General features: G+C 36.2%; 2 protein-coding genes across 2 annotated transcripts in view; one reads left to right on the top strand and one right to left on the bottom strand.

Annotated features, from left to right (window-relative positions):
* Window positions 1-26,252, top strand: part of CCDC146 (coiled-coil domain containing 146) — a 78,571-nt gene that overhangs the window by 1,925 nt on the left and 50,394 nt on the right. Inside the window, exon 2 of the mRNA XM_065656121.1 lies at window positions 7,697-7,863. Within this exon, the coding sequence (XP_065512193.1) occupies window positions 7,708-7,863 (156 nt within the window). The 5' untranslated portion in view covers window positions 7,697-7,707. The remainder of the gene's footprint in view (window positions 1-7,696; window positions 7,864-26,252) is intronic.
* FGL2 (fibrinogen like 2) lies at window positions 15,819-22,396 on the bottom strand. Its single transcript, XM_065641924.1, has 2 exons — window positions 21,649-22,396; window positions 15,819-18,857 (listed from the first exon to the last, which is right to left on the bottom strand). The coding sequence occupies exons 1-2, from the start codon at window positions 22,394-22,396 to the stop codon at window positions 18,151-18,153; spliced, it is 1,455 nt and encodes a 484-aa protein (XP_065497996.1). The 3' UTR covers window positions 15,819-18,150.

Genomic DNA, 26,252 nt, shown 5'->3' with positions numbered 1-26,252 from the left:
TTGATTTTTGGAAAAAACATTACAAATTTCTCACTCTTGAGACCAAATAGCACATATAAATGTTTGTTAGATAATTTGCCAGGGAAACAGTTGCAGCCCTGTGAAAAATGTGGTGCAATGTGCTATAATTCCCCTAGATGACAGCCAATTCAACAAATAACTATTAACCGACTGTTCCAAGGGAATCCCTTGGTTCGTGGGTCTCACTCCTGCCCCCACTTCTCCTGAGGTCCCTCCTGCTCTTCCCGAGCATCCTCTCCTGCCTCCTACAGTCAGTGCTGCTTTCCCACTGCCCCCTTTTCCTCCAGTATCTTGGTATTTGATGCTTCTCGTGAAGACAGAGGTTTATCAGGTTGGGCTCCCTCCTGTGCTATGGATCAGCTTTAATCTTGACAAGCTTTCCATAATTGAGAACTTTGTCCAAGAAACCATTCAAAGACACTATAGCCTTAGCTATGTATATATTTCACTGGTCTGTGTTGGTTTTTTTCATAAGATACAGTCTAAGCATACTTATGTGGTTAAAAATACTGAAGAAAACAGATAAAAAGTAGTTGCTGGGAAGAAGTCCTTTCTCCATACATATGAAACCTCATGTTTTTAATGTTTTACTTATGTCATCTATTTTTTGGCTATAATATTGATTCCGTTTCATTTTCATGCTCTTGACTGAATTCCAGCTGATCCCATGTCAGCTAGTACGGCATGTAGCAGAGTCCAACAGTAAAATGAGATTTATTTTCATCTTTAGTTTCCTGACTTATCACTTGCAGGAAAAAAAACTATATCAAATTTATAAATGAAGATTTGATTAGAGCTCAAATTTCAAGATGCCTGTGTGATTCCTTAATGAATTACAATGCTTATTAGCTATTTTGCCAGATATTTACTTACAGTGTTGTTGTAAGCCAAAGAATATTCTGTGTTTCAGGCAAAAGATATTAAAAACTAGACCTTATAAAGTGTTATAACATAGATTTTAAAGGCAAAGCATTATTAGAGGTGCCTTTAGGCTAAGGTAAGGGAAATTTCAAGGGAAGAGGAGTTAAATAAAAAGGATATACAGAAGAGGCTGCAGAAGGAATATATTTTCTAACTTTTATATTTGGAATTAATCACAAAATAAAATCAGATAGCTTTAGGTACTCACCAGGTATAAACTTAGTCTACCTGGGCAGGTTTATGTTCACCCATTTGCTATAAATGTAATTGAGAAATTATGAGACTTCCCTGCTCAGGAAAACAGGCCTGCCCTGCAGGGGTGTTCTTGCTGGTGTCAGGCTCATGCTGAGGCTCCTACCTTCAGATGCAAGAACACTTACTTTCAAGTTAACATCCAGCATTTGGGTGAGGTTCACCACACACACGGCTACTTGCCTGTCAGTGTTCCTATCATAAGGCTTAAGAATTTTGTAGTCAGGATATTTTTTCCAAATTTATTAAAAATTCTTGTGTGTTTATATTATTAAATATTTGTGTTATACTACTTTAGTTCCTCTTTTTTTGTATTTTGTAATTTGTAATTTCCAATTATGTATTTCTAAACTGCTTAGTTCTCAAGGCATGTCTAGGTTTCAGTGGGTAGGCAAAGCGTGTTTTGTTTGTTTTCCTCTCGGTATTTTAGTGTGTGTGTAGTGATGGTAACCATTTCCTCTCAGGGATGGCAGAGAGAGGCAATCTTCAGAGCACACAGTGGTTTGAATTGCAGGGATTTTTTTGTTTGTCACACTACCAGAAATTTTCTGAGAAAAATAAGTTCCTCCTGGAAACCAAGTGAAAAGGGAAGTGGCAAATCTTACTATTCAAATTCTCTCTCTCTTAGTCATATGTAATTAGAACTCCAGCCAATAAAGTCTGTGTGTGGCTCAGGGTGATTCCATCCCAAACAGCAGAGACTGAAAAACAAGGGGAAACAACAGAACTCAGAACCGAAATTGTTAAGCAGTTCAGGTACGCAATGTGCTCTCATTTCCCTAAAGCAATTGTTAGTGGGGTTGTACAGTCTAATCAAACAATCCATTCCAAATTACATGCATATTGTAATGCCCCACTGTACATGATGTAATTTTAATTTTAATGATAATTTAATGATCATTGTCATTCAAATATATAACCCTTCATGCTGAAGCATGGTTCTGCCCAGTTAAAACAGAAGCTCTGCTGCTTACAAGTCTGCAAGCTTTGACTTTAGGAAAGAAGCATTAGGAAATAAAATTTTAGGGGATGAAAAGAAGATCACTGTGCTATTGAATAAATCCATGGTACAGGAGTACCATGTTATTAATATTATCGGTAGCTCTCATCTCTTCCCTCCTTGAAGAAAATGTGGTAGAACTGGAAGTTTTGAAGAAGGATGGCAAGGACAGTGGAAGGCAGAGAAGGGCTTTTGTGCCTGTGACAGCAGATAGATTGACTTCTTCACCTTAGAAAAAGAATTATCAAACTAATACACAACATTAGAAACAACCTAGTCCATAGAAATGTTATGATTATTCAGTGACTCATCCTGTAAAAGAACTAGGTGGCATTAAGGAGCCAGATTCAAATAAAATTTTTTAAAAAATCGCACTGGTTACATTGTGCAGAGGTAAGATGAAAATCTGCGTTCCGCTGTATTTCGCAGATACTGACAGTTTTGCAGGAGTTCAAGGGGAGAGGGGATGGGTTCAGGGAAGCTTCACCACTCTGTGACTGGTGGATTCTTCTGTCCCTCCCCAGGCATCAGTGTTGGCTGGAAGTGTGCGGAGCTAGGTCAGCTTTTGGTCCCACTAGATCTTGCTGTTCCAACTACGTTACATAATTTTTCTAACTAATTCAATGTGAAACGCTAAGTCAGTTGTCTTATTTTCAGAGTAATATTTATTTTTTAAGCTTTGTGTGCAAGAGGAGGTAGCATGAAGATGTGGATAAATACCCTGTATCATGCCCCACTGTTCAGCTGAGGTTCTGTTCATCGGCCCCTCTCTCCTGCCATCCCCGCAGGCAGCTCCTTGGCAACTTCCAGAAAAATCATTCAATTAAAGTCATAGCATTGATTGAAATTACTTGGGCTTCCTTAGCTTATTTGCCTGAGAAAGGAGTAATAAAACTGTTCCTTTTGCAGATCAGTGTTGAGGGAGGAGGAAGATACCTCCTCCTGCAAGAGAAGGAAATAACACTTAATATCCATGGATGCAGCTGGCTGTGGAAGGACACCTGTGTCTATGGTGTCAGCTCAACTTAAGGTGAATTTACACCTATTCGTTTAAACTTGACTAGGCCTTAGAGTTGTGTTGTATTAAACTAAAAACCTCTTGTGAGTTCGAGCATTTATATGTCAGTCTACACCAATTTAACTAACCCAGCTTTAACTAAAACATCAGATTTGTGTGGCAACAAAGTATGAGAGAAGGAATATATTAAGAAATCAGTAATTTCCATCAGGAAGGAAAGTAGCACACATATAAATGTATAACGTACCATCTGTAAATCCAAGTATGAACCTGCATGTAATACAAGTAATTAACTACTTCCATAAATATTTCCACTGGAGTTAGTCAGGCTACTTGCACAAGTAACTGGTCATTGTTTTAATTGACTTCACAGACTTCACAGTCTGGCCTGATGTTATCAAACTGAAATTATAATTTACCTTGGAAGTACGCTCATACAAAAGTTTTAATAAAATAATAGAAAAGACGTTATTTTAGCACATAGTCTTCAACATACAACAGTTTTTGCCTCCAGCAATAGCAGTGTCTAATATTATTAATAGTTTAATACTATTCTAATGATGAATTCATGCCTTTAATTCTCTAACGGTGGCAGAGAAAAATAAAGTACTTCATAATTTTTTCCCCTTTGTGCTTAAAATACATGTTCAAGTTGAGCTTGAAGGGTAAGACTGTGTGACTGGTATCAAAATCTTACTGACGCTTTTCTGAACCTGAATCTTTTTCTAATTAATTTTATTAACGTGAGGGATTAAGATGAAGTTTTTAAGGGGTTCATCAGTATATGTTAATGAAGATGATCAGTTGAAGTGTAGTTCCCTTAACAGAGATTCTAATAAATTTTGTGTCTTCATTAGTCTAGTTGATGCATGTTCATACATGGAACTGCGTCTCTTCATGTTCAAAATGAAATTTTACTACTTTCTGCATCTGTCACTCTGGAAAGGGTCAATGCAGCTAAGTGTTGCCTATCTGGATTCTGCACTGGCTTGTGTATGCACACTGCTTTTTCTAGAGAGGTACTGAAGTAAAGATGCTGGCGTTAGTCCTGGGAATCTGAGTTCAGACTTTTATTATTGCTGTCCTCAAGCTGTTTCACAAGACGGTTCTCAGCCTGATTTGACCTGGGTTCCAAAACAGACTTTTAATTCCCTTTCTCTGCAATTCTCTATGTTGGATCAAGGCAGTTTTACAGTTTGAAAACATGCATATTTGTTGAACTATTCTGTAAATTTAGAAATCATGCCAACTTTCATTTCTATTTGAATTAAACTGTTTATTTATCAGATATAGCAAAAATACAAAATTTCCACTTTGCTTTTTGAACTTTATACATCCAATTTTGTATAAGCTGAATTTTAAATTTAATTATGTAGTGGGTGATTGAAGAATGCTGAACTTATTTTGATGTCCCATAATCATACAGATCTTTTGTTACAGTTCATCATCTTCCCTCTTGAAAAGGAGTGGAGACCAGCGCTTATCACACTAGCGAAGGCTGTCTAATTGTTTTCCTCTTTCTCAGCTGCCTATAGTTGTGTCTTAACACAATATTATAAACTTTTCAGATTCTGAAGGTTGCTTTTGTTCTCTTCTGCCCAGCAAACTGGAGTCTTGGCAAGGACTCTTTTGTACTACCACACCATGCAGAAGTGTATTTTTTGACTGGCATCAGCTGTATGTTTCACATACAAGATCAACAAAAATGCCAACACCCGTGAAGCTCTCAGTTTTTGGCATTGTTCTGCTTAGAGTTTCTTCCAGAGCGCTTTTTGCTCTGTCTAAATTCTTCCCATATATTTTAGAGAAACAAATAAAGCAGCAGCAGCCACAAACATTAAATCTCTATGCTAAAATATTCAGCAGTTCTTTATACATGAAAAATTGCTCTATTTATAAATGTGTATACTTGTTTACGTACAGTATTTCAGAGATTATTTCTTGGCCTCTATGATGTTTACAGTTGTTTCACAATGTTTTGACTCCTTCAGGAGAGATCATAAAATTGCTTTTTTTCCATAAGCAAATACAGACACTGAAATCTCTCTAAAAGTCAAAATGTTCCTGAAGGAATTCCAAACAGCACTGAAGAAAGCCTAAACTTGCCCGTTTAAACTTCTCTACCTTTATAGACAAGTGACTCTTCAAAAGGTGGATACACAGAACACAACATTTTTAAATCACTTTTCCCACCACAATTGTAAAAAGAAATTATATTTTTCTTAACTATCAGCTTCCTGGCTTTGGAATGCAAAATTGCTCTGGTTGTTTCATTGGAGAAATCTAGTATATACTGTTGAAATTTCTTGAAAGTTCTTCTCAATTTTATTACAGTTTTAATTTTGATCCTCCTTGATTTATAAAAAAAGATCCCTTTTAAATGAAACTAGTCTCCCATATCACAGAATCACAGAATGTTAGGGATTGGAAGGGACCTCAAAAGATCATCTAGGCCAATCCCCTCTGCCGGAGCAGGAACACCCAGATGAGGCTACACAGGAAGGTGTCCAGGTGGGTTTTGAATGTCTCCAGAGTGGGAGACTCCACAACCTCCCTGGGCAGCCTGTTCCAGTGTTTTGTAAAAGGCTGAGTGACGTCAAGATTGACTAATCTGAGCTGGATTCTGCATCTTTGGTGGCTGATAAAGGTTTTATAATGGTTTTGTCCTAAAGCAGAATACAATGTTCTCCACATAATAGTAATTCTGCATAGTTGTTAATCTAGAAAGATCTGCTAGTGTCAGGTGAACACTTGCAGAACTCATCAATCTTTCTCCCAAAATTTTGAACTGAAATACTGTGATACTGATTTTGTCATTCACTTTATCTATGGCCAACTTTAGTGAACTTGTAAAGGAATTATTGAATTTCTGGGTGGAATATTCTCCATCTCCCCTTTCTGCTGTGCGTTGCTCTACAGCTACCCTATGGCTCCCACGTCTCACTACGTCATGGCAAGATTTCAATGTGCCTCCAAAGTCCTTCTTCCCTGCCCTTCCCTCTGTAAGATGCTAATTGCCTCTTTAGTCATTCCATCTCTCTTATGTCTTTCCCCTGAAATGTTTTTGTCTTGTTTTATGCTGCCTTCAGGCAAAAGGTCAACATTGTAAAGCTCTTTGAATATCAAAACTCTTAGGATACTGTTATGCCAGGAGATGCTTTTGGCAGCTATTAATTGGCACTTGATATAGTGACAAGTACCGACCTGAGAGAAACTGCTGTCTTATCAGGTTTCCAACAACCCTACTTGTTCCAATTTTCCTTTATTTCTCATTCTGTGTATTTATTAAAAAAAAAAAAAAAAAAAAAAGGTGTTACCTAATTTGAAAAAGAGCTTTCTTCAAGATAAAGCTTATAGAACAGCTATGTTAGCTATGTTTATAAAATCTGGCTTTTAGCCTCTTTTAAAACTTCTTCTTTGGGGGAAGAGAAAAGGGGACTCCCACACTGTACTAGGGATCAAAATATGGTTTGAATCCTGTGAGTTTTATTATTACTCTTGAATTAGTTCACTTGGATATTTTTCAGGGTCACATTATTTTAGCAGAGGTCACAGATACTAAAAATGTGACCTGTTACTCAACTGAAATGTGAGTACTACATAGGAGCTCTGACATGAAATCTCAGGAGAATTATTTTTTCCAGTGTGTTTCTACCTCTTATTCTCAGATTTTATATGAAGTTTTCTCATTTTGTATGGTTTCAGGGTTTATTTGTTGGGTTAGGTTTGGGGTTTTTTTTTAAAGTATGGACACACAATGACCTACAGACATGAATAACTTTAATGATGCTACTCACACAAGTGAGACTAGTTCTTGTCCTCAAGACCTCTGTGTTCTGTGAAGGGTTCCTTTTCTATGTAATTACTCCCTGCAAGGTCAAGGGACACCATGAAGGGTGAGTTTATGTTGGGTAGAGAGAAGGGAAAACACATTCTTGGATTAGTCTTATGAAAATGGCAGAGGAAAGGTCATAGCACTTCGAGCTGCAGGAGTCTTGTCCACTTGGGGATTTCCTTTGTAAGGCAAATTTGCAGGCAATGGCTGGACTCCTCAGTTCAACAGATTTTCAAAACTCAGCTAGTCAAAGCCCTAAGCAACTCAATTTAGTTTTGCTGTTAGCCTTACTTTGAGCAGCAGATTGGACTAGATGACTCCAGAGGCCTTTTCCAGCCTAAATCTATTATTCAATGCCTGTTCTTTAAGAAATATTGTTTTGCATGTTGTCTAACATTTATGTAATGGTAATATAACCAACTGTTAGAGGATTTTAAAAATGCTCAATGATAGAGCAATAGTGCAACCTCTTACAATGTTTCATGAAGTTATAACTAGACCCACCAAGCTTGCTCATGTTGTGACTTTGGTTGTTTAACGAGGGTGTCACATGTTAATGTCCGTTCTTTAAACTGCGCACTTATCTTGCACAGTCATGTGTATCCCTAGATCTAATTAGCTGTATTTTGGTATTTTCATTACTTCCTAGAACTTCAAACAATGAGTCAGAGTGGTGAAGAAAGTTCCAGTTCCAGTGACACAGAATTGGAAATCGAGAATGAGCAACTGATCTGTGCTCTAGCACCAACAGTTTATAGCCGAGATGAGGGATCCATTGATGTAACTGCAAGTCCTGCATTTCAGTGTTTAGATGAGGTACCATGTGCCACAGCTTTCTCTATCTGTAACAGTGCATATTGTGTCCAAATCAATTAACCTGAAATGTGTATTTTGTTGTTAATAATCAAAGGTTGTTACCACAGGCTATCTTGTAGCTGCCCCATTTCTTCTCTGATTTTTTTTTCTAAGTGGTAAGAATATTTTGTGAAGCAGGAAGATACACGGGGCATATTCTTGCTGGGGATGGTGTGCTTAACAGATAATCACATCATTTTTTCAAGTGATGATGGCCTTACGGAGAATGAGAATAGAGAGGTCTTGTTTTTGTAGTATTCTAGCTATAAAGGTAATTGCATCATGATTTTTAGAAAGGCTGAAGGAAAAATCCAAGGTAAGTGACTTCTGAGGAACTAATAACTGACGATGACAGAAGAAACCTTTTGGAACTCGGTTTCTTTTGCAGAATTTTCTGTGTTAAAGAAACTTTCGGAGTACTAGAAATAGTTTAGAATTTAAGATATCACATTCATATCAAATTGAATGCTTAAAAATGTAATGTCAGAAGAGACATTGAAAGATCATCTAATCCAAAATTTACACTAAAGTAGATCCTCTGCAGATATTTATCTAATTTGCTCTTTTGTTAAGCTCTTTGGTATCCTTTTTCAGCATTTCATCATTGCTAGGGTTTTTAAAAGAAGTTTTTCCAAAATCTCAGTTTGAATTTCCTTTGGAGTGAATAATGCAGCTTTCTTGCCCTTCCTGCAATGACAATGGAGAGTAATCAATTTCTGCCCTCTTTATCATAAACGTATGCATCTCCCTTATAACCTAAGCAGGCTTTGTTCATACTTCACGTTTTTCTTAAAGTTCTTACTTTCAGTTGCTTTACCTTGGGCTCTTTCTAGCTTGGATCTGTCAAATCGGCTTGGTCGTCCAGCTCTCTCTGTCTTGGACCTAAAGTCAGTAGAAAGGAAGGGACGAGAATTTGTAGTGAGGATGAAAATAGGGCTGCCCCTTTCCTGTCCTGCTACTAGATCATACTGACTATATAATGAAGCTGCACAGTCAGACACTCTCTAATCTCTTGTGCATTGAAGTGAAGCATACAGGAGGGAGAGAGATTTCTACTTTCAGATCAGTACCAGCATATGTTGAACCCACAGCTTCCAGTTTTGTAGCACAAAAAAATTTAATTCTCGGTCCAAGGCAGCTGCAAAAGTCCAGGACAGCTCAACTCTCAAAGAGAGCTGACTTCTCACCTTACAGAAATCCTCCTATGGACGGAAACTGCACTTTGGGGAGTACTTTTATTTCCAGCTACTTGAATACTTTTTCTATAGATTTTCAGTTGTGGTGGAATTCTTGATATGTCAATAAGTAGCATATGCCTACTGCAAGATGTCTTCACCCCCCATCCCTCCCTAAACAAAATAAAACTAAATGATATAACATTCTAAAATATATTCTACATTTGTGCTTTGTTTTCCTTATTTATAGTCATGGGAAAACATAATTTTTCTAGCCTTATTCTAGAAAATGGTCAGATCATTTGGCTGATATTTTTTTCCCCCCCAAAAAAAATCTTTCCAAAGAGGTTATTCTATGTGTCAAATTTAAGCCTAGCTTGTTTAACTCTTGATAACATTTTAAACCATTACTGGGAAATACAGGGTAACCTTAGTACTAGAAGTTGTTCCCAACTCAGGGGAAAAACGTGCAGTGGAAAACTGAAGTAAGCAATTTGCATAAGATTTCATAACGAGGTCTTTTGGTCATTTTTTAAAAGGGGTCGATGACTCATTTATTCTTACCATAATTTTTAACAGTTCATACTTGTGCTTTGGCTTTTCATCACTTATTCACATTTCTTCTCTCTCACCGCCATGTTTGTTTTCCTGTGTTGAACTTTATACATAATTCAGAGAGAAATATATGACTTCGGTCACCATAGAGGCTGTTACATTGATACTATTTTCAGCTTCTTGGAAGAGCTTTCGGAATTTTTCCGCAGAAGCAGAATTGGATCATATTGTCTCTGGTTTACTGGCTAGTCATTTATGCCTGCATAGCAGCAAATATTTATCAGAAGGGGAAACTTCTGATATTATGAGACTTATTTGAGAACAGATACATCCCATCTAGCAGTAAAACTTCCAGTCAAGCCAGTCTCGTTTCTCAGTCAAACATGTAAAGATCAAGGAGTCAAACATGCACATTCTCTCTCCCCTTTGTTTCTAGTAACACATAGTAACATTGTTTAGCCTTGTAGGTTAGGTAAAAATATTAAAAACTGGACAGAGTTTTGAACAAAACCCATTCAGTCCATCATGACTTGCTTCTTTTCACCAAGTGTTTTTATTTATTACCAAGTTGACATCAGCCTCACTCAGTACTTCCACTGCTGTTGGTTAGAGGACTGCCATACATTCATTAAAAGAACTTTCCACTTATTTTAGCCTTCTGTTGTTATGTCTTTGAAATAAAGGCCTTTGTTCTAACACTTCTAATTGAATTTCTTGACTTGTCAATCTTTCCTAATATCCTCTTTTCTTCTAGTTTATGCCATTAGAAATAAAACAATCTACATCACGTTAATAACGTTCATGGAAAACTACTTAGTCTAGTACCTGTATGATTAAATAAATGTATTACTTGGATAAATGCTACATTAAGATGTAATAAATTATGCTGGTTTAATTTTTAATTTAGTGCATTATGGACCATGTATGTGTAATTTGATTCATAAAAGACAGAAAAAAAATGTATCAAATATTATGTCATGTACATTGTCTAAATGTCAAGTGCTATTAATTTTATAAAATGAATATTTTACTAGTAGCTAGCTTCAGCCAAGTGCTCTGAATTTATACTCATCCTTTGCATGCAAATTGTTATGATTTCTTTGGTAGAGATGATAATATAATACATTTTATGTCTCCCTTTATTCTTATATCATCCTTGTTACAAGATGACTACTATTACTGCTAAAGCAGCACAGGACATACTGGAATGGCCATTTGAATATAAAAGGCAAAAGAACATGACATAAAACTGGATTAAATGCTCAAAATGACAAAATTAGGCAGAATGAAAATGAAAAAGACTGATTTACAAATTGCGTCCTGCCCACTCTCACAATTTTTGCCCTTCCCTGCACTGTGTAGTAGCATATTTTTGCTCTGGACAATCAAGTTGTTCTTTCTCTTCCTTCACCCAATCCAGGCTTTCCCATTTTAATGGGCACATAAATAAATAAAACATCAATTATCAAAATAATGCTGTTTATGTTTTGGTTTTAGTCTATTAAAGTCTTTAAATTCTTTTCTGTTGCTTAATTTTGGGGTTTTTTTTACCCAAGCCGCAATTAGTCCCAGAGACAAAAAAGAGCCCTACTCTATACATCTTTCCAATTTCATAGTGAATCACAGACAGCTGTGCTCCAGGAACAGTTTTCCATCCATTTTATCTTTGCAAAATTTCCAGGATTTAATAAAGTTGATACATCGCTTACAAAATCTACTGGTTCATCTTTTTAACCCATAGACTCCCCAAAACCTAGTCTTCCTCAGGTTCTTTCAGTTAGAAGGAAAAATCAGTCATGGAGCCTAGTATCTTTTAATTCTATGTAGTTAATTCTGTTTATTTATAAATTAGGTACAAGCTCATGTTTTTGCTGGAAAAGAAAAAAAAAGGAGAAATCAAATCTTGGGAGGGTAGCTTCTCCCAGTTTGAGGTCTTTTTCAGTTAGTACTATATTAGCAGTTCTTGTTAGGCTTTACTCAAGGGTGATGTCTCTGAGCTCTTCTATGCTGTGCTTTTTCTTTTTCTTCCTTTTGTTGGTATGTTCTTGGGTTAGAAAGATACTTGTTAGTTCACTGAAATGTATACATCTGTTTTTAAAACAATGCTGGAAAAAGGATTCAGCAACATTTATCTTGCATGTCTTCGTAGTGGATGCTATGAGAGACTTACTAATTCCATAAATAGTGTACCTGTGAATAAAAAGTGCTTTACTATTTACCAGATTCAGAGAGCAGGCACTTTATTTGGAAGGTACCACAATAATCCCTTTCTGCTAAAGAACGTTGTCCATTTATGTGCTAAATCTAAACCTGCAGAAGAATAAACTCCTTTGGTAGATTTCTCCGATTGATGTAATACAGACTGGTGCACTCTGTATCCTATAAGAATAAAATGGACTGTGCCCTGTACCTGATACCAGCACCAAGTCTTTAATTTGAGATGCTTTTTTTTTTTTAAATGGAAATTGTCACTATCGTGCTACATTTGGTTTTGCTGGTGTCCATGCATCCTATTGCCACCATCCATCGGGAAGCAGAAAGAACCTTTCACGAATATTTTTCAGGACTGTTTTGAAACTTGGAATGTTTCTGAGATTAATGAACTTGTTACCCCGACTGCCAAAACTGGTGAACTGCTAACGAAGATGTTAACCAAAATCCTGGTTCCACTGGAAACACAAAGCAAAATCACCATGTTTACCAAAAAAGGAACAGTATCGTGACAGAGACTTCTCAAGCAAATTTTGCTTCTGCTGCTCTGACACTGATTCATGTGGATCTGTTAGCTGGAAGAACGTTAAAGTCATGAATTGATGCGTATGTTCAGTGTTTGAATGTGGTTTAAGGGGGAAAAGGTACTTTTCATTTTTCTCTTTTTTTCTCATCTGTGCTGCAAGAAAGAAGACAAAGTCACATAAAGGTTGGTGGCAGCTTTTAAATGTACCTACTAAGAAGCAGCATTTCATGTATTTCTTCAATGGCATTCTGACATCTAACAATGCCACTCTAGAAAATATATACTTTTCCGATTTCTTTTGCTAACAAGCTTTTAAAAAATTCTCTCCTAAATTAGGTTGAATGGTAGCTATAAACAAGTTTCCTTTAAAAAAAAAAAGTTCATAAAACTTTAAATGAAAAATTTGCTAGAAAAGCTAGTCTAGTAGACTAAGATAGATTTTCTTTATATGAGCACAAATTTAATTTCTGTTCACCTACGTATACTGTAGTGTGCTTTCTACTCATAAAGTATGATCATCAGTATATTTTTGCATGGTAACCATAGGAGTGGATAATTTGTTTCAGCATTCTCCAGACATGTATGTGCTCTATCAAAGATGTAAAAATCTTAACACAGATGTCGAATGCAAACAACATTTTCAAACTTAAGCTGATCCTGGCACACTCCACTTTACATGCTTCAAAGGCTCCTGGCACAACAAAAAAGCTCTATAAATGTGTTGGCACAGACAGCAAAGACAGATGTTGCCTCCACCCACAGGAATCTAACTGCTAATTAAATAAACCTTTTTTAACTTTGTTGGTATGGTCACTTGGGGAGTCACCTAGGGTTGATAATGTGTCTATAAGCTAGAGTCTGGGGGTTTTTTCAACAGCTTTCAGCAAGCAAGAGTTTGCAGAGGGAACGTTAAACCGATCAGTGGTTGTGATAGGTAAGTTGGTTGTTCCAATTAGTGGTAGCTCCTATAAAAAGCTGTAGAAAAGTGGCCTGAATTTACAAATGCCTTGAAGCAGCAGGAGTGGGAACAGAGCCAGTGTAATATACTCTTTCTATGGAGAGATTCTTGTTACCGCTTGCAGGTGACATGGTGAGGAAACAAGGCCAGGAGCCGTTGCATATGTTCATATTGTCACAAAGCAAGTGGTATTTTTGTTCATTCCTGAAAAGCACATTTGAAAGTATTTCTGATGTGTTGTTTCTTCTATGCTCTTACAAAGTAAGTGCAAATTTCATGCCACACAGAGGGAACGCACCTCCCTAAAGCTGCGAGACTAGGAATAACCTTTAATCGCAGTACCTGATGGCATTTTGGCCTTTTCTCAACAATTTCTGAGACTTAAAAAGCCAAGCATGTTGCTGCTTTATGTTCCAAAGCTGTCTTCCTCTTCCTCTTTTCTCACCTGAAATATGTATTTGAGATCTGACATTCCAAAACAGGGTGATCTTGTACTGAAATCGTGAGTCTACCTCGCCTTGGCCTATGACGTTTAGGTCAGCACAACCGCGTTTGATAAAAATGTCCAGTGGTGGAGAATCATCTGTTACACAGATTAGGTCACTTTGAATGTTAAAAAGGTGATTTCTGGTTTCCTTATTCAAAAAACTTGTGTCCTCCTAATGAACAGAGCCTTAAAGATTTGCATGAGAAAGAATCCTTATCTTTGGTTGTAGCATGTAAAGGTTGAGCTGCAGAAGTAAGCAGAGAGGCTTTTATTTTCTGTCCAAAGAAATAAAAGAGAATTTGTTTCTCAAAGCAGATCCCACTTCTTCGTAAAAGTCATTGACTCAATGTAATTGCTTAAAAATAAATGTGTAAAACATACTTATTATTTTCTACTGTGCAACTCTAAATATCGGCATACTATTTCAGTAGTAGTGTAGTATTAATTAGACTTACAGTTTGTCTTGATTATATAAACATAATTAGGTAATTTGGGATATTTTTTCAAGTATTGATTATTTTCCAAAAATATTCTTCTTTACTGAGATCAGAAAAAATTATTAAGACAGGCTTAAAAATATTATTGATCCACATCCTGTTCTCATGACCTGTGTGAGGGTTGGATTTGATACGTCATCTTAAAACATTGTTTTCTGGTTTTGGTTACCATTGAGGGTGATGGCCAAATTCACTTCTGGCAGAAGTATTATAATTCCATAAAAGTTTCATTAAAGCTATTAATGAGAGAGATCATTTTAGTAAGTGGAAAGTTTGCCTTTAGCAGAGCCTGTTGGCTGGTATTGGTTCATCCATTTTTTTTTTTTAAACTTATTGTCAATGTCTTCAGGCCCATGTTATTTTTCTCTTATGTCCTGAAAAAAAGATCACAGAACACATTTATAAAAATACATTTCGAATATCTTTCTTGGTAGCCCAGTATATAGTTATCTCATTTTTTTCTCTACACATCCTTCCTGTTTTGATTTTTCTATTCACATGTAAGTCAGAGAAGCTAAGTAAATTTGGCACCTTTTTTTGTTTGTTTGATTTTGGTTTAAGTTATAAACACGATGTCCTAGGTACGGATTGAGAACCATATTAATTTCCTTTGAAAATGGTCACATAAATTCCAGTTTATTTTCCACCTAATTGCTAAACTACCTGTTCACAACTCACTCTCTGAGTTTGACTGCAGTTTTTCCTCAGAAACACCATCAAGGAAACAGATATTTGCATTTAAAAAAAGGAAGAAAAAAGTTAAAAGTCACTGCTTTCAGATCTTCTTTTCATTTCTTCTCTGTTGTTGCTTTTCTTTTAAAATGCATTTTTCTGATTTTTTTTTTTGTTTGTTTAAGCAATGCATAGAAAGCCAAGACATTACAGTCTACTTGGCTGATCACATTGAACAGATGGGTTTATGCCTTTGTTCTTTGGAAAAAAAACATAGGAATTTTGCTAGCAAACCCACTGTTACTAATCATCTTCACTAAAATTCACAGTTTAAATATTAGCAAGATCAAAACCACAAGATATTTTCTGTAAATTGGAAGACATGTTTTGAATTATTAAGCCTTAAGCAGAGACCAAATGCTTTTGTTTGTATAAAAAATTGTATGCTTTAATTTGGGGTATTATTTCTATTCACATGCTTTGATGAAACTCGTGTGTGAACTGAAAGGTTGCGTGTAGTACAAAAACCAGATGAGTTTGCTTCTCCTCTTTCATGTTAAAGATACAGGTTGTGTAAACTCTTGATTTAGCAATTACTTTTTTCTCTTCCAAAATATTAATAGTTTCAAAAGGATGTCTGAGACTTCAGCCTTTGGTATTATCTGGCAGCTGAAGTGCCATAAAATAGATCTCTCAAGGACTGCTGTTACAACTAGTTAGTCTCCTGGCATGTCACATAGTCATCTTTGTTGGTCACCTAAAGGTGTATGTGTTTCTTCAGTTTTTATAGAAAATCAATAAAACAAATTACAAGATTTTAGTTTTTTATTCTCCATAAACTTCTATGACAGTAGTACAGCTTTAACAGTGTGACTTAATTTTATGACACCAAGGAAAAACAAAAATAATGCTTGCAACAAGTAGCTGGAGTTACACTTTTTAAAACTAGTACACATGGATGGGGACTCGGTTACAACAGTTCCAGGCAGGTAATATTCACATTTGTGTAACCACATTACACTTCGTTTTTCTTTTTTTTTTTCTTTTTCTTTTTTAGACATCAGACAAGGCTTTGTGGATTATATTAATCACATTTGCTTTTTACTGTTAAAATTTCTGTGTTTTGTGAAGTTTCCTTTAAACAGGATATAAAAAGGACAGTTTCTCTTCTAAGAACTTAGCAGGTAAAAGACATTTTCAAGTAGAAGCTTGTAGATACTGTAAGTCATACTTAGCTAGTTACCATATAATGAATAGGAGCAAATTGTGCATTTCATGCAAAATTACTAAATATAACCGTATACAATTAGATATTTGCTCTTCTAACCAATACTTTATAAGTTGCCTTTTTTTGTTTGTTTAGACAATCCTTTTTTATCCCAAAATAAATATTCTATAGCTTCAAAACATGTTCTCAAGCCAAGATTAGACATCTTGCAATTAAAATTTTCCATTACTCTTTAAAATTGAAATACAATAAACCAAACTGACATATCCTAAACCACACTGAATATCCTTCAAAGTATTTACTTCCTTAAAATATATATATTAATATTTTACAATTTAACTATTGCCACTGTTGCTCACTTGCATAACTTGTAACCATAATATTTCTCATTCTCATCTTAAAAAATGGGTCATATTTGTGAAGTATTAGGTCAGGTACATACTTAGATCTTATTTTGTATGTTTCTTTTAACCAGAAAGGCTATGCCAGCAAACACCACACTTTAACTGGTAAAGAAATACAGTTTTAGTATAGATTATCTGCATCTCAAGATTGACATAAGCAATATAGCAAAATAGCCTCTTGCCAAGATAAATTGCATCTCCATTCAGAAAGCTGGTCACTGTAATTAGAGACATGTCCTCTCTAGGGTAAGCAATAGATCCGTGTAGTCAAATTTGTGCTCACTCTTTACAACATGAGCTTTAATAATAGTATCTCCAATTTGCACTTCCTGAAGTATTTGAAAATTGGGTTGTTTAATTTGTGGTATTTGAGAAGAACAAAGTCTTTGATATATTCTCTTTTCTGTCTATACTTGCCAGTGGTTTGTTCATGTTTCTGTGGCTACAGAAGGGGTACTCAGGAAAAGGGGAGAACACAATCTTTTCATATCTTACAAAATATTTATAGTATTTTTTACAATTTGAAGGTCTAATGGTACCTAGAGTGAGAAGTACTTAAATGAGAGCTTGAGTCTCTACAAGAGTTATCTTGTGACATTTGTCTTACCTAAAAGGCACAGGAGAAAGCAAAATGGCACTGGAAACACTTTTTGTATGTATTCAGAGGCATTAATGCAAAGACATGGATTCTTCTTGATGGGTCTTCTTCCTACCTGTCTACCTGACTATATAAATGTGCAATAAGCTACTTAACAGCTCCTTTCTCCCACAAACAACAAGTAGGACCTTGAGCTTGAATGGAGGAACCAAAATGAGCAAGAATGTTGTCTTTCATTGCATTCTCTCTACATTATTTCCACTTGCTTTTATTCAATTATTTCACCAACTTCTTTGAGTAATCTTTGATAAAGTGCATAAGATTTGGGGAATCATCTTCCTTTTCTAAGTTTTCTTCAAGGCTTTTTTTCATGTTTTTGAGCAAACCATGTGGCCCTCTTTTTCCCAGTCCTTTAAAAATAGTAATTTGTAGTACTTTTCCTAATTTATATTGACATTGCCATGGAATACCTTTGAAGTTGTGAAGGATAGATGATACAAAAAGTCAGGCTGTTCCAGAGAGACTAATTTTCATTCTAAGTGTTGAAAAATTTGTACATTATCAGTTTTACCTCTGAGTTATTTTCAGGTGTTTATTCAGACACAATTCGTGGAAGACCATTTAAAAGATTTAAATCATAGAAGCTGGTATATCACAGTCAGTAAAAGCACCAAAAGCAATGTTTAGAGTATTTACATAACAATACTAAGACTTAACCTCTGCTAAGTTTTAGCAAAAAGTATTCAGAAACATCTGTTCTGTTTTGAAGATGTTATGTGGGTCAAACCATCTCTAAAAATTTATGTAGAAGTGTGTTGTTTTGTCTAGAAGTGTTTTATGCCAAACATAACTGAATACTTGAATTCTGAGTATAATACTGAGTAAGTATGATTTTGAGTGCAATCCAATGCAAACTAGTTAAAAGAAGGGTATAGAATTACTGCACAAAGCTTTTGGGTCTGATCATGATTTTTACCGATTTAAAGGCTTGCCTATATCCACTGGGAATACCATCCAACATACCGTGCCATGTACCCCAAAAAATGCCGTTGCGAACACCTTTGTAATTCTTGTGGTAGTACTTGCCGTTGAGGTTGGCGGACAAGCACGCGTCGAACCACCAGCCCGAGCTGTAGTACGCCCCGCAGTTTCCTGACGGATACCTGTCGTTGTCCTTGTCTGGCGTTGTGAAGAACTTTTGATCATGGTTGTAACGCTTGCTGTAGTGAAGGGCATCACCTGCTGTGCCGCTGTAGCCATGAACACTTAGACGGTACTTTAGGTATTCGTTGGCCACATAGAAATGTTCATATTTTGCATACTCTCTGATACCATTGAAATCTTCAAGTTCAATTCGCAGTTGCATTTCCTGGCTCTTTGTCAGGAGGTGAATTTTGTCATTCCCTAGCCAAAACTCCCTGCTGAGGTTTCCAAAGCCGTTTTTATAGTCGTTCCAGGTTCTGTTAAAGTTCGTGCTACCATCCTGACGCCGTTGCAGCACAGTCCAGCCGCCTCCGTGGGTTTGCATGTCACAGTAAACTTCAAAGCTGTCATTTCTGGGGTCAGGGCTAATCCTGTAGATTCCGTTACTCCTTCTGCCTGCTGTGTAATGATCAGCACAGTCTCTCTGCATTATTTGTATAACTGGTAGGAGAACAGATAGTGTTAGAATAAACATAATTTCAACTTAAAAATAAACCATTTTTTTACCCAGACCTATGTGGCATACAGATCTCGGATTGGAGGGACTTCTACATAGGAAATGGTGTTACAGCAGTTTCAGCTCTAGGCAGAAACTGTTTTTTTCCATCAGGTTTACTCTCTAATAGGTGCCACCTAGGATCTCCGTATCAGAGAACTGTCCAAAAAACCCAATTTAAATTATATTTTGTATCAAAACTGTCTAGGATGCAGCATTTTCATTGTCTGCTTTCCCTTTTCTCCTTTTCTCTACACTTCTCTTTATCGTTTCCTTACCTCCTGTAAATTCAGCCTGATTTCTTCAGTCCATAATTCTAATGCTTTGTGTGTACACTCTTGCTCTTTATGTATTTAAATGTATACTATTGCATCCTGTCTATAATTAAAATCTTCATCTGACAGCATGTCAGAGAAAAACTTTGTCCATATGGGAGTGACTTTAACCTGGCTGTTGTTCAGTTGACGTCATTTGGTACAGAACATAACATTGTTAGGAATGTTTCATATATTGATGTTGACTGCACTTTAGGAAGCAGGAAAAAGAGCAATAAAATTGTCTCATCTGTTGTAATAATACTGTGATTCCTAGAAAGATGAAGCTAGAAAAGTGACGGTGCTTTCCTGTGTATGTGACTTTGCTGGCTTTACAGTAAGGAAAAGTTTTATCATTTGCCATTAACACAGTGTTTTCCCAACAATGGATGGTGTATTTTATTCAGAAGAAAAAATATACTCAGATTTTTCCTGCACAGCGAAAATCCATTTTTGATCCACAATGTCATCCAGGAATGACATTGTGTTCTACAGCAAGGTATTATAATTCCGGGCACTTAAGTAAGTGATAGAGAGCTCTCAGAAGTTCTGAGTTAAGAGCCAAAACCATAATGTTCATTTCTATTGCAGACTTGAAATTATGGGCATGTTCATTTGCAGGCTTGAATTGCATATTTTTCCTAGAAAAATGTAAGCAATTAAATTGCTTCTTGAAAGGGAGGAGTGTTCTCAGGCTGCAGCAGGGGATATGACTCAGGACTGCTCATTTGCCAGTACAGAAAACTGGACATCTATGACAGCACAAAGTGTAGGATTTGAAGGCTTAAAAGCCAAGTCTAAATCCACAATAGATTCTCATTTCTTTTGCTGAACCTCGTGTAACATCTTTGGTGGATTAAGTCTCAGAGCAGATATTGACAGAGAATATAAATTTCAGCTAAAATGCTTCTATAAGCCAATTCAACTCCTACTGAAAAAAAAATTTTGTGTTACTTTCAGTGGAAGCAGGAATAACTACTGTAAAGGAAAAGGTTGCAGCTGTTATCCTTGCTAGCTTTTGCAATGTATGTATGGCTGCTACAAACACTTGTAGCATCAGTTACTGGAAAACATAAGGAATATTGACATGATCGTATGCTATGAACAGTACCAAACATTTCAGTAAGTGTGAGAAATACCTAAAATTAATTTAGTCTGTTGTGGAGTACTGTACTTGAATTTGATTCATTGCCCATTATCGATATACCAAATATCACTCATTCTTTTTGTGAATGTTTTCTATCTGAATTAAAGTAATTGATTTATACTGATTTATATCTGATTTAAGTGGAATGTTGATACAGTAAAAGCATTCCCTTTATTATTATTCATTTGCTCTTTTCGCACTTGCAAGAATTTCAGCTGTACATACACTGTACCATCTGCAGATCCTTCAATTTTTAATATGAGTAGACAGAAGAACAGTTTTATTTTAAGCTTGAACACTAAGTAACAGAGCCTTAAAAACTGTAAAGCGCTTTGATCTTTTTTGCTTTTTCTCTAGAGAGCCATATCTTCTTATATAAAATGCCTGATCATCGTATGTATGGTATCTGAGTGGTAGAATATGCTGACAATCTTGTGAATATTTATTGTTTTCAAATATTCTTATATGTGATATAAACACTTTATGAATTTTAAAAAATCTTCCTTTAATAACTGTCAACATTAGAAAGAAATTATTAATTCTATTTCTTAATTTTAATTAGGACAATTAAAAAGTAATAGAAAACCTGTTTGTCAGTGGTAACACCTGTTTTCTATTTTATATTGCTTAGATATGGGATTCATGCTAAGGGTTTAGTATTAAAATGATGGTACAGACATTACCCTCTTGAGAAATACTGTTAATAAGCTTTTTTAGCCAAGCCTTTCAGATATTTGCTGTGATGGTAGAAATATTCTTTTCTTATCCATCTGTTTAAAAATTTTACTAGATTCACTTGATGTGTAATAATGAGTTGCAGACCATTTCAGAATAGTTGCGGTTTCACATTGAAAAAAATCACAGAGTTTTCTAGGGCACACCTAGAGAAAATTTACCCCTTGTCATACAAGGAGAAAATATATGTAGTTCACTGATGTTCAATATCCTTAATGAAGGATACTAGGGTGTAAAACAATAAGTGAATTTTTCATATTTACTAGCTGGAAAAAAAAAAAGTCCTTTGAAAAGTCATGTTTTAAATCCCATAATAAAGTCCAATTCTAGAAGGAGCTGAACTGAGCACCTGCAGCTCTCAGTAACCCTCTAGTGGCAGCTGAAATGTTTTACAGGAGCATAGATAAACACTAAAAGAGCAAACACTTGTGTAGTTAATAGCACAGCTATCTAATTAAAATATATTTAAAATTGTTTATCTAATATTTGTAAAATGCACAGAAAGTTTATACAGGCAGTGAGAATGAAGAGGTTACATACCAGGGCTTGGCTGCATTGCTGGACATTTAGAAGAACATTTGTTATCAAGGCTGTTCACAACAAACGTCAGATTAGCAACTTTGCTGTCAACATAGTGCTCTACATTATTCATATTTACGAGGCTCATCTTCTCTAATCGACCCTGCAGTGTCTGAATCTGGTTCTTTGCATTTTTTAGACTGGTTGCCATTCTGTTAACTTTGTTTTGTAGTTCCTTTACTCTGTTATCTTGGATTTTGCTGTTTTCTGCTGGAGTGTCTGCATTAGGTAGCAGGAATTCATTACTATTGTCTCTTTCTTGGTTGTCATCTGCCTGCAGCTTGCCATCTTGGCAGCATTTCTTCAGCTTGTTTACCGCTTCTTTAAGGGTCTGCACTTCTTTGAGAGTCTTCTCAAGCAGTCTGAATTCTTTGGGTAACTGCATGGTCATCGGAGGCAGGTTTATCTGATACGGACAATCCTCTCCTTCGTCACATTTCCGATTAGTTTTGAGCTTTATAGGACAAGTCTCAGTAAGTTTTCCTTCTGTAGCACCCTCTTCATCTTCTAAAACAACTGCAAAGACATCTGTTAAAGTAAGGAGAGCTGTCTTCAGCAAGACTAAGTAAACGAGCAGCTTCATCTTCGCAGAGAAACCAGCAGTATGAGGAAGTATGCAAAAGTGGAACAACTTTATAAGGGCAGCTTGAAGCCTGTGAGTTATCAGACTGCCTACTCTGTTCTCAGAAATGGGTGGGAGTGCTTGCATCACGAGTGATTAATAGCAGAGCAAAGTAGGTAGTGCCTGCAAGAGCAGCATGTTTCAGTGAGGATTCCTGACTCAGAACTAGTATATATGAGCAAAAAAATGAAATGCATGTGTGCTGATCACTTGTGCAGTTTAATTTCTTTCCTTGTTGTACACAGATTTTCTTTTTGGGGAAAAAAACCACACCTCTGTGTTATACATCTTCTAACATCTGCTTCTTAACATTTGTTTTCTAAAACTGCTTTTCAAAACTAGACCATAGTTTTACCACAGCAGGTAGAAAAGATGAAAAACAGTCCCTTTCCCAGTTTGAGGTTTATCACAGCAGTAGCTTCACTGATACTGAGTCCCCTTCTTCCTAAGAAAATATAACTAAATAGATGTATTCATGAAAATTATTTAAATCCCGGAGCATGTTGAAACACACATGTAGTTCTGGTTCCGAACATTTTTCAGGATAAAGTCACAAACTAAGGATGAGCAGCAGTTTCTTCCTCCTATTTTGCTTGCACTGCTTAGAGTAGCTATCTGGAATATTCATGATTTGCATGTGAAATCACACTTAAAATTCACTGTTATCTTATTCTGAGTACTTCTTATTGAACACTTCTAAGTGAAGAGAACTTAAGACAGCACCCACCACCACCTTTGATGCTTGGGATCCTGGCTGTTGGATTGTCCAGAAAACGCAGAGCAAATCCTGGCGTTCTGAATAATGTCCTCAATTCTCTAAAGCAAGGCAGGGAGCTGGGGAAGGAGCTCCCATGGGCTCATCATTTTGGAGTATTCTTTTCTGTATTCCTGATTTTTGGTTCCTGCTTTTCTTGTTATTGTGCCTTGTATCGGCTTTAAGAGTTAACCATGTACTTTGCATGACTAGTGACGCAGAATGCAATACTTCATCTCTAGGTGACAATTGCCATGTACTTCCTCATGCTTGTTCTGCACCCACCTTTGCCATTCTCACGTGGTGCCCGTGCAGCTTTAATCATCTGTGTAATTTCCTTGTGCCGCAAAGCAGGGCTATATGGACGTGTCTTTGTGCATTCATAGCTCAGTCCAGAGCCAAATAACTTGCATGAGTAAAGGATTTTTACACCAGTTCTTGTTTAATTAGTCCAACCTGAACCATTTATTTCCCTAAACCCTATTTGAAATTATGCATAATACAGATTAAACATTAAACAGACATTAGTCACACGCATACTCCCTAAGTTCATGATCTTTGGAATGTTACCAGCTTTTATAGAGACCACAGGCTTGTATTGATAGTACAGGAGAGAGGCTTGGTAAAAAACCCCTTCTCGTTCAACCTGCTACAACAATTCCTTCAGATTCCTGCACAGCACAATGGTCTGGGTACTTTCTTGGGAAGTGGGTTTGGAATCTACTCTTCCCATATTCTAAATGAACATCCCAGAACCTGCCATGGTACTTTTAGTTATGTGGCAAAACTGTGTCTCTGTTTCTTTCAGACCATGAAAGTTCCCCAGCGATGAGGTGAAAAACCCCTCTCTGGACTGCCCTGTGAATGTATGACATTTATATCACCTCAGTTTTGTTAAAAATGTATCAAACCTGAAATGTTTATAGCAGTAGATTAAATGTATGAATTTAATTTATGAGTAAAATTTTAAAATTTTTATTTGATTGATAGGTTCCTATTTTTCTTTTCTGTCAGTCTTACAATCAGGTATTTACAGAGCCTTGTTCTCCTTTATGGCTGTTGAATTGAGGAAAGCTGTAGCAGCCTCTTTTGAGGGGCTTTAGAAATATAATAGGGTTCCTTAAATCCTTGCTATTTGGGAAGCCACATTCCCCCCACACTGCTGTTTGTTCAGCTTGCAGTGAACTCTGCTATCTGCTGTGTGACTTTTGAGGGGGCAAATTATTCTGTATTTGTAAAATTAATAATAAGTATCCTCAGTAGATCACATCTTATGAATTGCCTTGAAATGTTTACATTCGTAGAAAATGTTGTTGTAATTTATGACTGTTGTGCTGCATTGAAAGCCTAAAATATCATTAGAACTGAGTGACTTCAAGAAGGGCAGAAATTTCTAGCAATGTTGAATGTCAAAGAAAATAAAGTTTAAAAAGTAACATGAAATACCTGAGCTTTTCAGACATCTTTGTCCTGACACATTCATTTTCGATCCCTTATATATCTAAATTTTCAGATATCTGCTTCCTCTGATGGATGAGATTTCTGTAATCTTGTGATGCTCTGCTATCCTCCTGATTTTGTTATTAGTTGCTGTTCTGCTGCTAGGTTACCAGCAGTCTGGTAGGAGCCCAAAAGACCCATTTCTCCATCAGATATCTGTATCCTTCTCCTACCTGGAGAAGTTTTGTAACTGAGGACTGGCCTTTCTTCCTGGTCTGTCAGGGAATGTCCACTCCCAACACTTTGTCAGGTCTCTGTTTGTTCTTCAGGAACCCAAAGTAGTATGCCACAGCCTTTTTCGTGTTTCGTGCCTTCTATCTTCCTTGGGGTAATTGAAGTAAAGTTTCAAAACTGAGTTTTTCACAAGTCTTTGCCCTCAGAAGGGGCACTGAGCAATCTTATACTGTAAGATGCTGATGCAGCTTAACTAATGGCAGAAATATCAGACCAGATCAAAATAGAGAACTGCAGTTTATTCTTTGTTTATAAACAATGTTTCTCTCCAGATGGGGCTTTTCTAGATCCCTAGAGTGTTCTATATAATACTTAAAACTTTTAAGTAGTTAAGCAATCACAAAACCCAAAAGCCAATCTTTTTCAGCTGTGAAAGGATTTCACTGAGTAACAGCTGATGACCACAAGTGAGAATTTTCTGCCAAGGTCTTTTGTTTGGTTAAAGGTCATTTTCTTGTAATTTTCATCTCTTAGTCTTCTTTTTTGGAATTTTTCCTTCTTAATCTTACAGACATGTCTTCCTAAAGATAAAGAAAATAACTGAGAGCTCATGATATTCTTAAATTCTACTGAATACTTTAATTCTGTTCCCGGAACTACCCAGTGGTTTCAAGGTTGAAGAAGGAATATATTTTGGTGTAACAGACGTATCTTAGGACTGTTTATTCAAAGTTTATCAAAAGTAACATGAACTGTTTCCCATGATTTTTTAAAGCAAGTTTTGTTTGTATGTTTTGTTGGTTTGGTTTTTGGTATTTTGTTTTTTCCTGGCAGATAATGGAATGTCGATCAAATAGAAAACAACAAAGTTAAGACTGTAGGCAGACATTAATTTAACTAGTGACAATGGCAATTTAAAACACAACAGCTTGCCATCTGTTTGATTTCTGGCCTTGTGCTGGGAATTAACATTTCCTACAGCAGAGTTCTGCAAAACATCCAGGTTTGCATAAGCAGTTTGAATGGTTGGTATGAAAAAACCTGAAGCACATCTTGGCTCATTCACATAAAACATTTTGGTGGCAGAGGTGGGATGAGTTAAGATTCAACTGCTGCAGTAATATTTTTGATGTTTTCATAGACTTCGGTGATTCTGTGATACATTTTGGCTGAGAAAGAGGATGAAAAGTAATTGGATTATTCTTAATTTTTTTCCACAATGTGGAATATATTCCAGAAGTCCATACTAGGTTCAAATTCTGATTTTGGATTCTTTTTGATTAATTTGATTATTTTCCTTTTTTAATTCAGTAGTCATTCTTCACGCAAACAGTCTTTATGTTGTCCACTGGATTGTGGGCCTGCCTGTTCAGCTTCCTCATGTGTCTGAGAACACAGCGGAGCACAAAAAGGAAAGCAGTCCTCTCCCATTTCATTTTAACTGTTAATGTTCTTACTGAGATACCAATTACATAGAACCAGTAGCCAGGTGGTTTCCACATCTGTTTAAATTGG

Source organism: Caloenas nicobarica, chromosome 1 (assembly GCF_036013445.1).
Source record: "Caloenas nicobarica isolate bCalNic1 chromosome 1, bCalNic1.hap1, whole genome shotgun sequence".
In the NCBI taxonomy this organism is placed as follows: Eukaryota; Metazoa; Chordata; class Aves; order Columbiformes; family Columbidae; genus Caloenas; species Caloenas nicobarica.
The sequence above is the reverse complement of the archived record's forward strand: the minus strand, read 5'-3'. Positions and strand labels throughout refer to the sequence as shown.

What these genes read in the sequence shown, in the direction of transcription:
- FGL2 (XM_065641924.1), bottom strand. Translation starts at nt 22,396, where the DNA reads ATGCAAGCACTCCCACCCATTTCTGAGAACAGAGTAGGCAGTCTGATA. An exon ending in AGCAATGCAGCCAAGCCCTG is followed by an intron (nt 18,858 to 21,648) that starts GTATGTAACCTC and finishes TTCTCCTACCAG; the next exon opens with TTATACAAATAATGCAGAGA.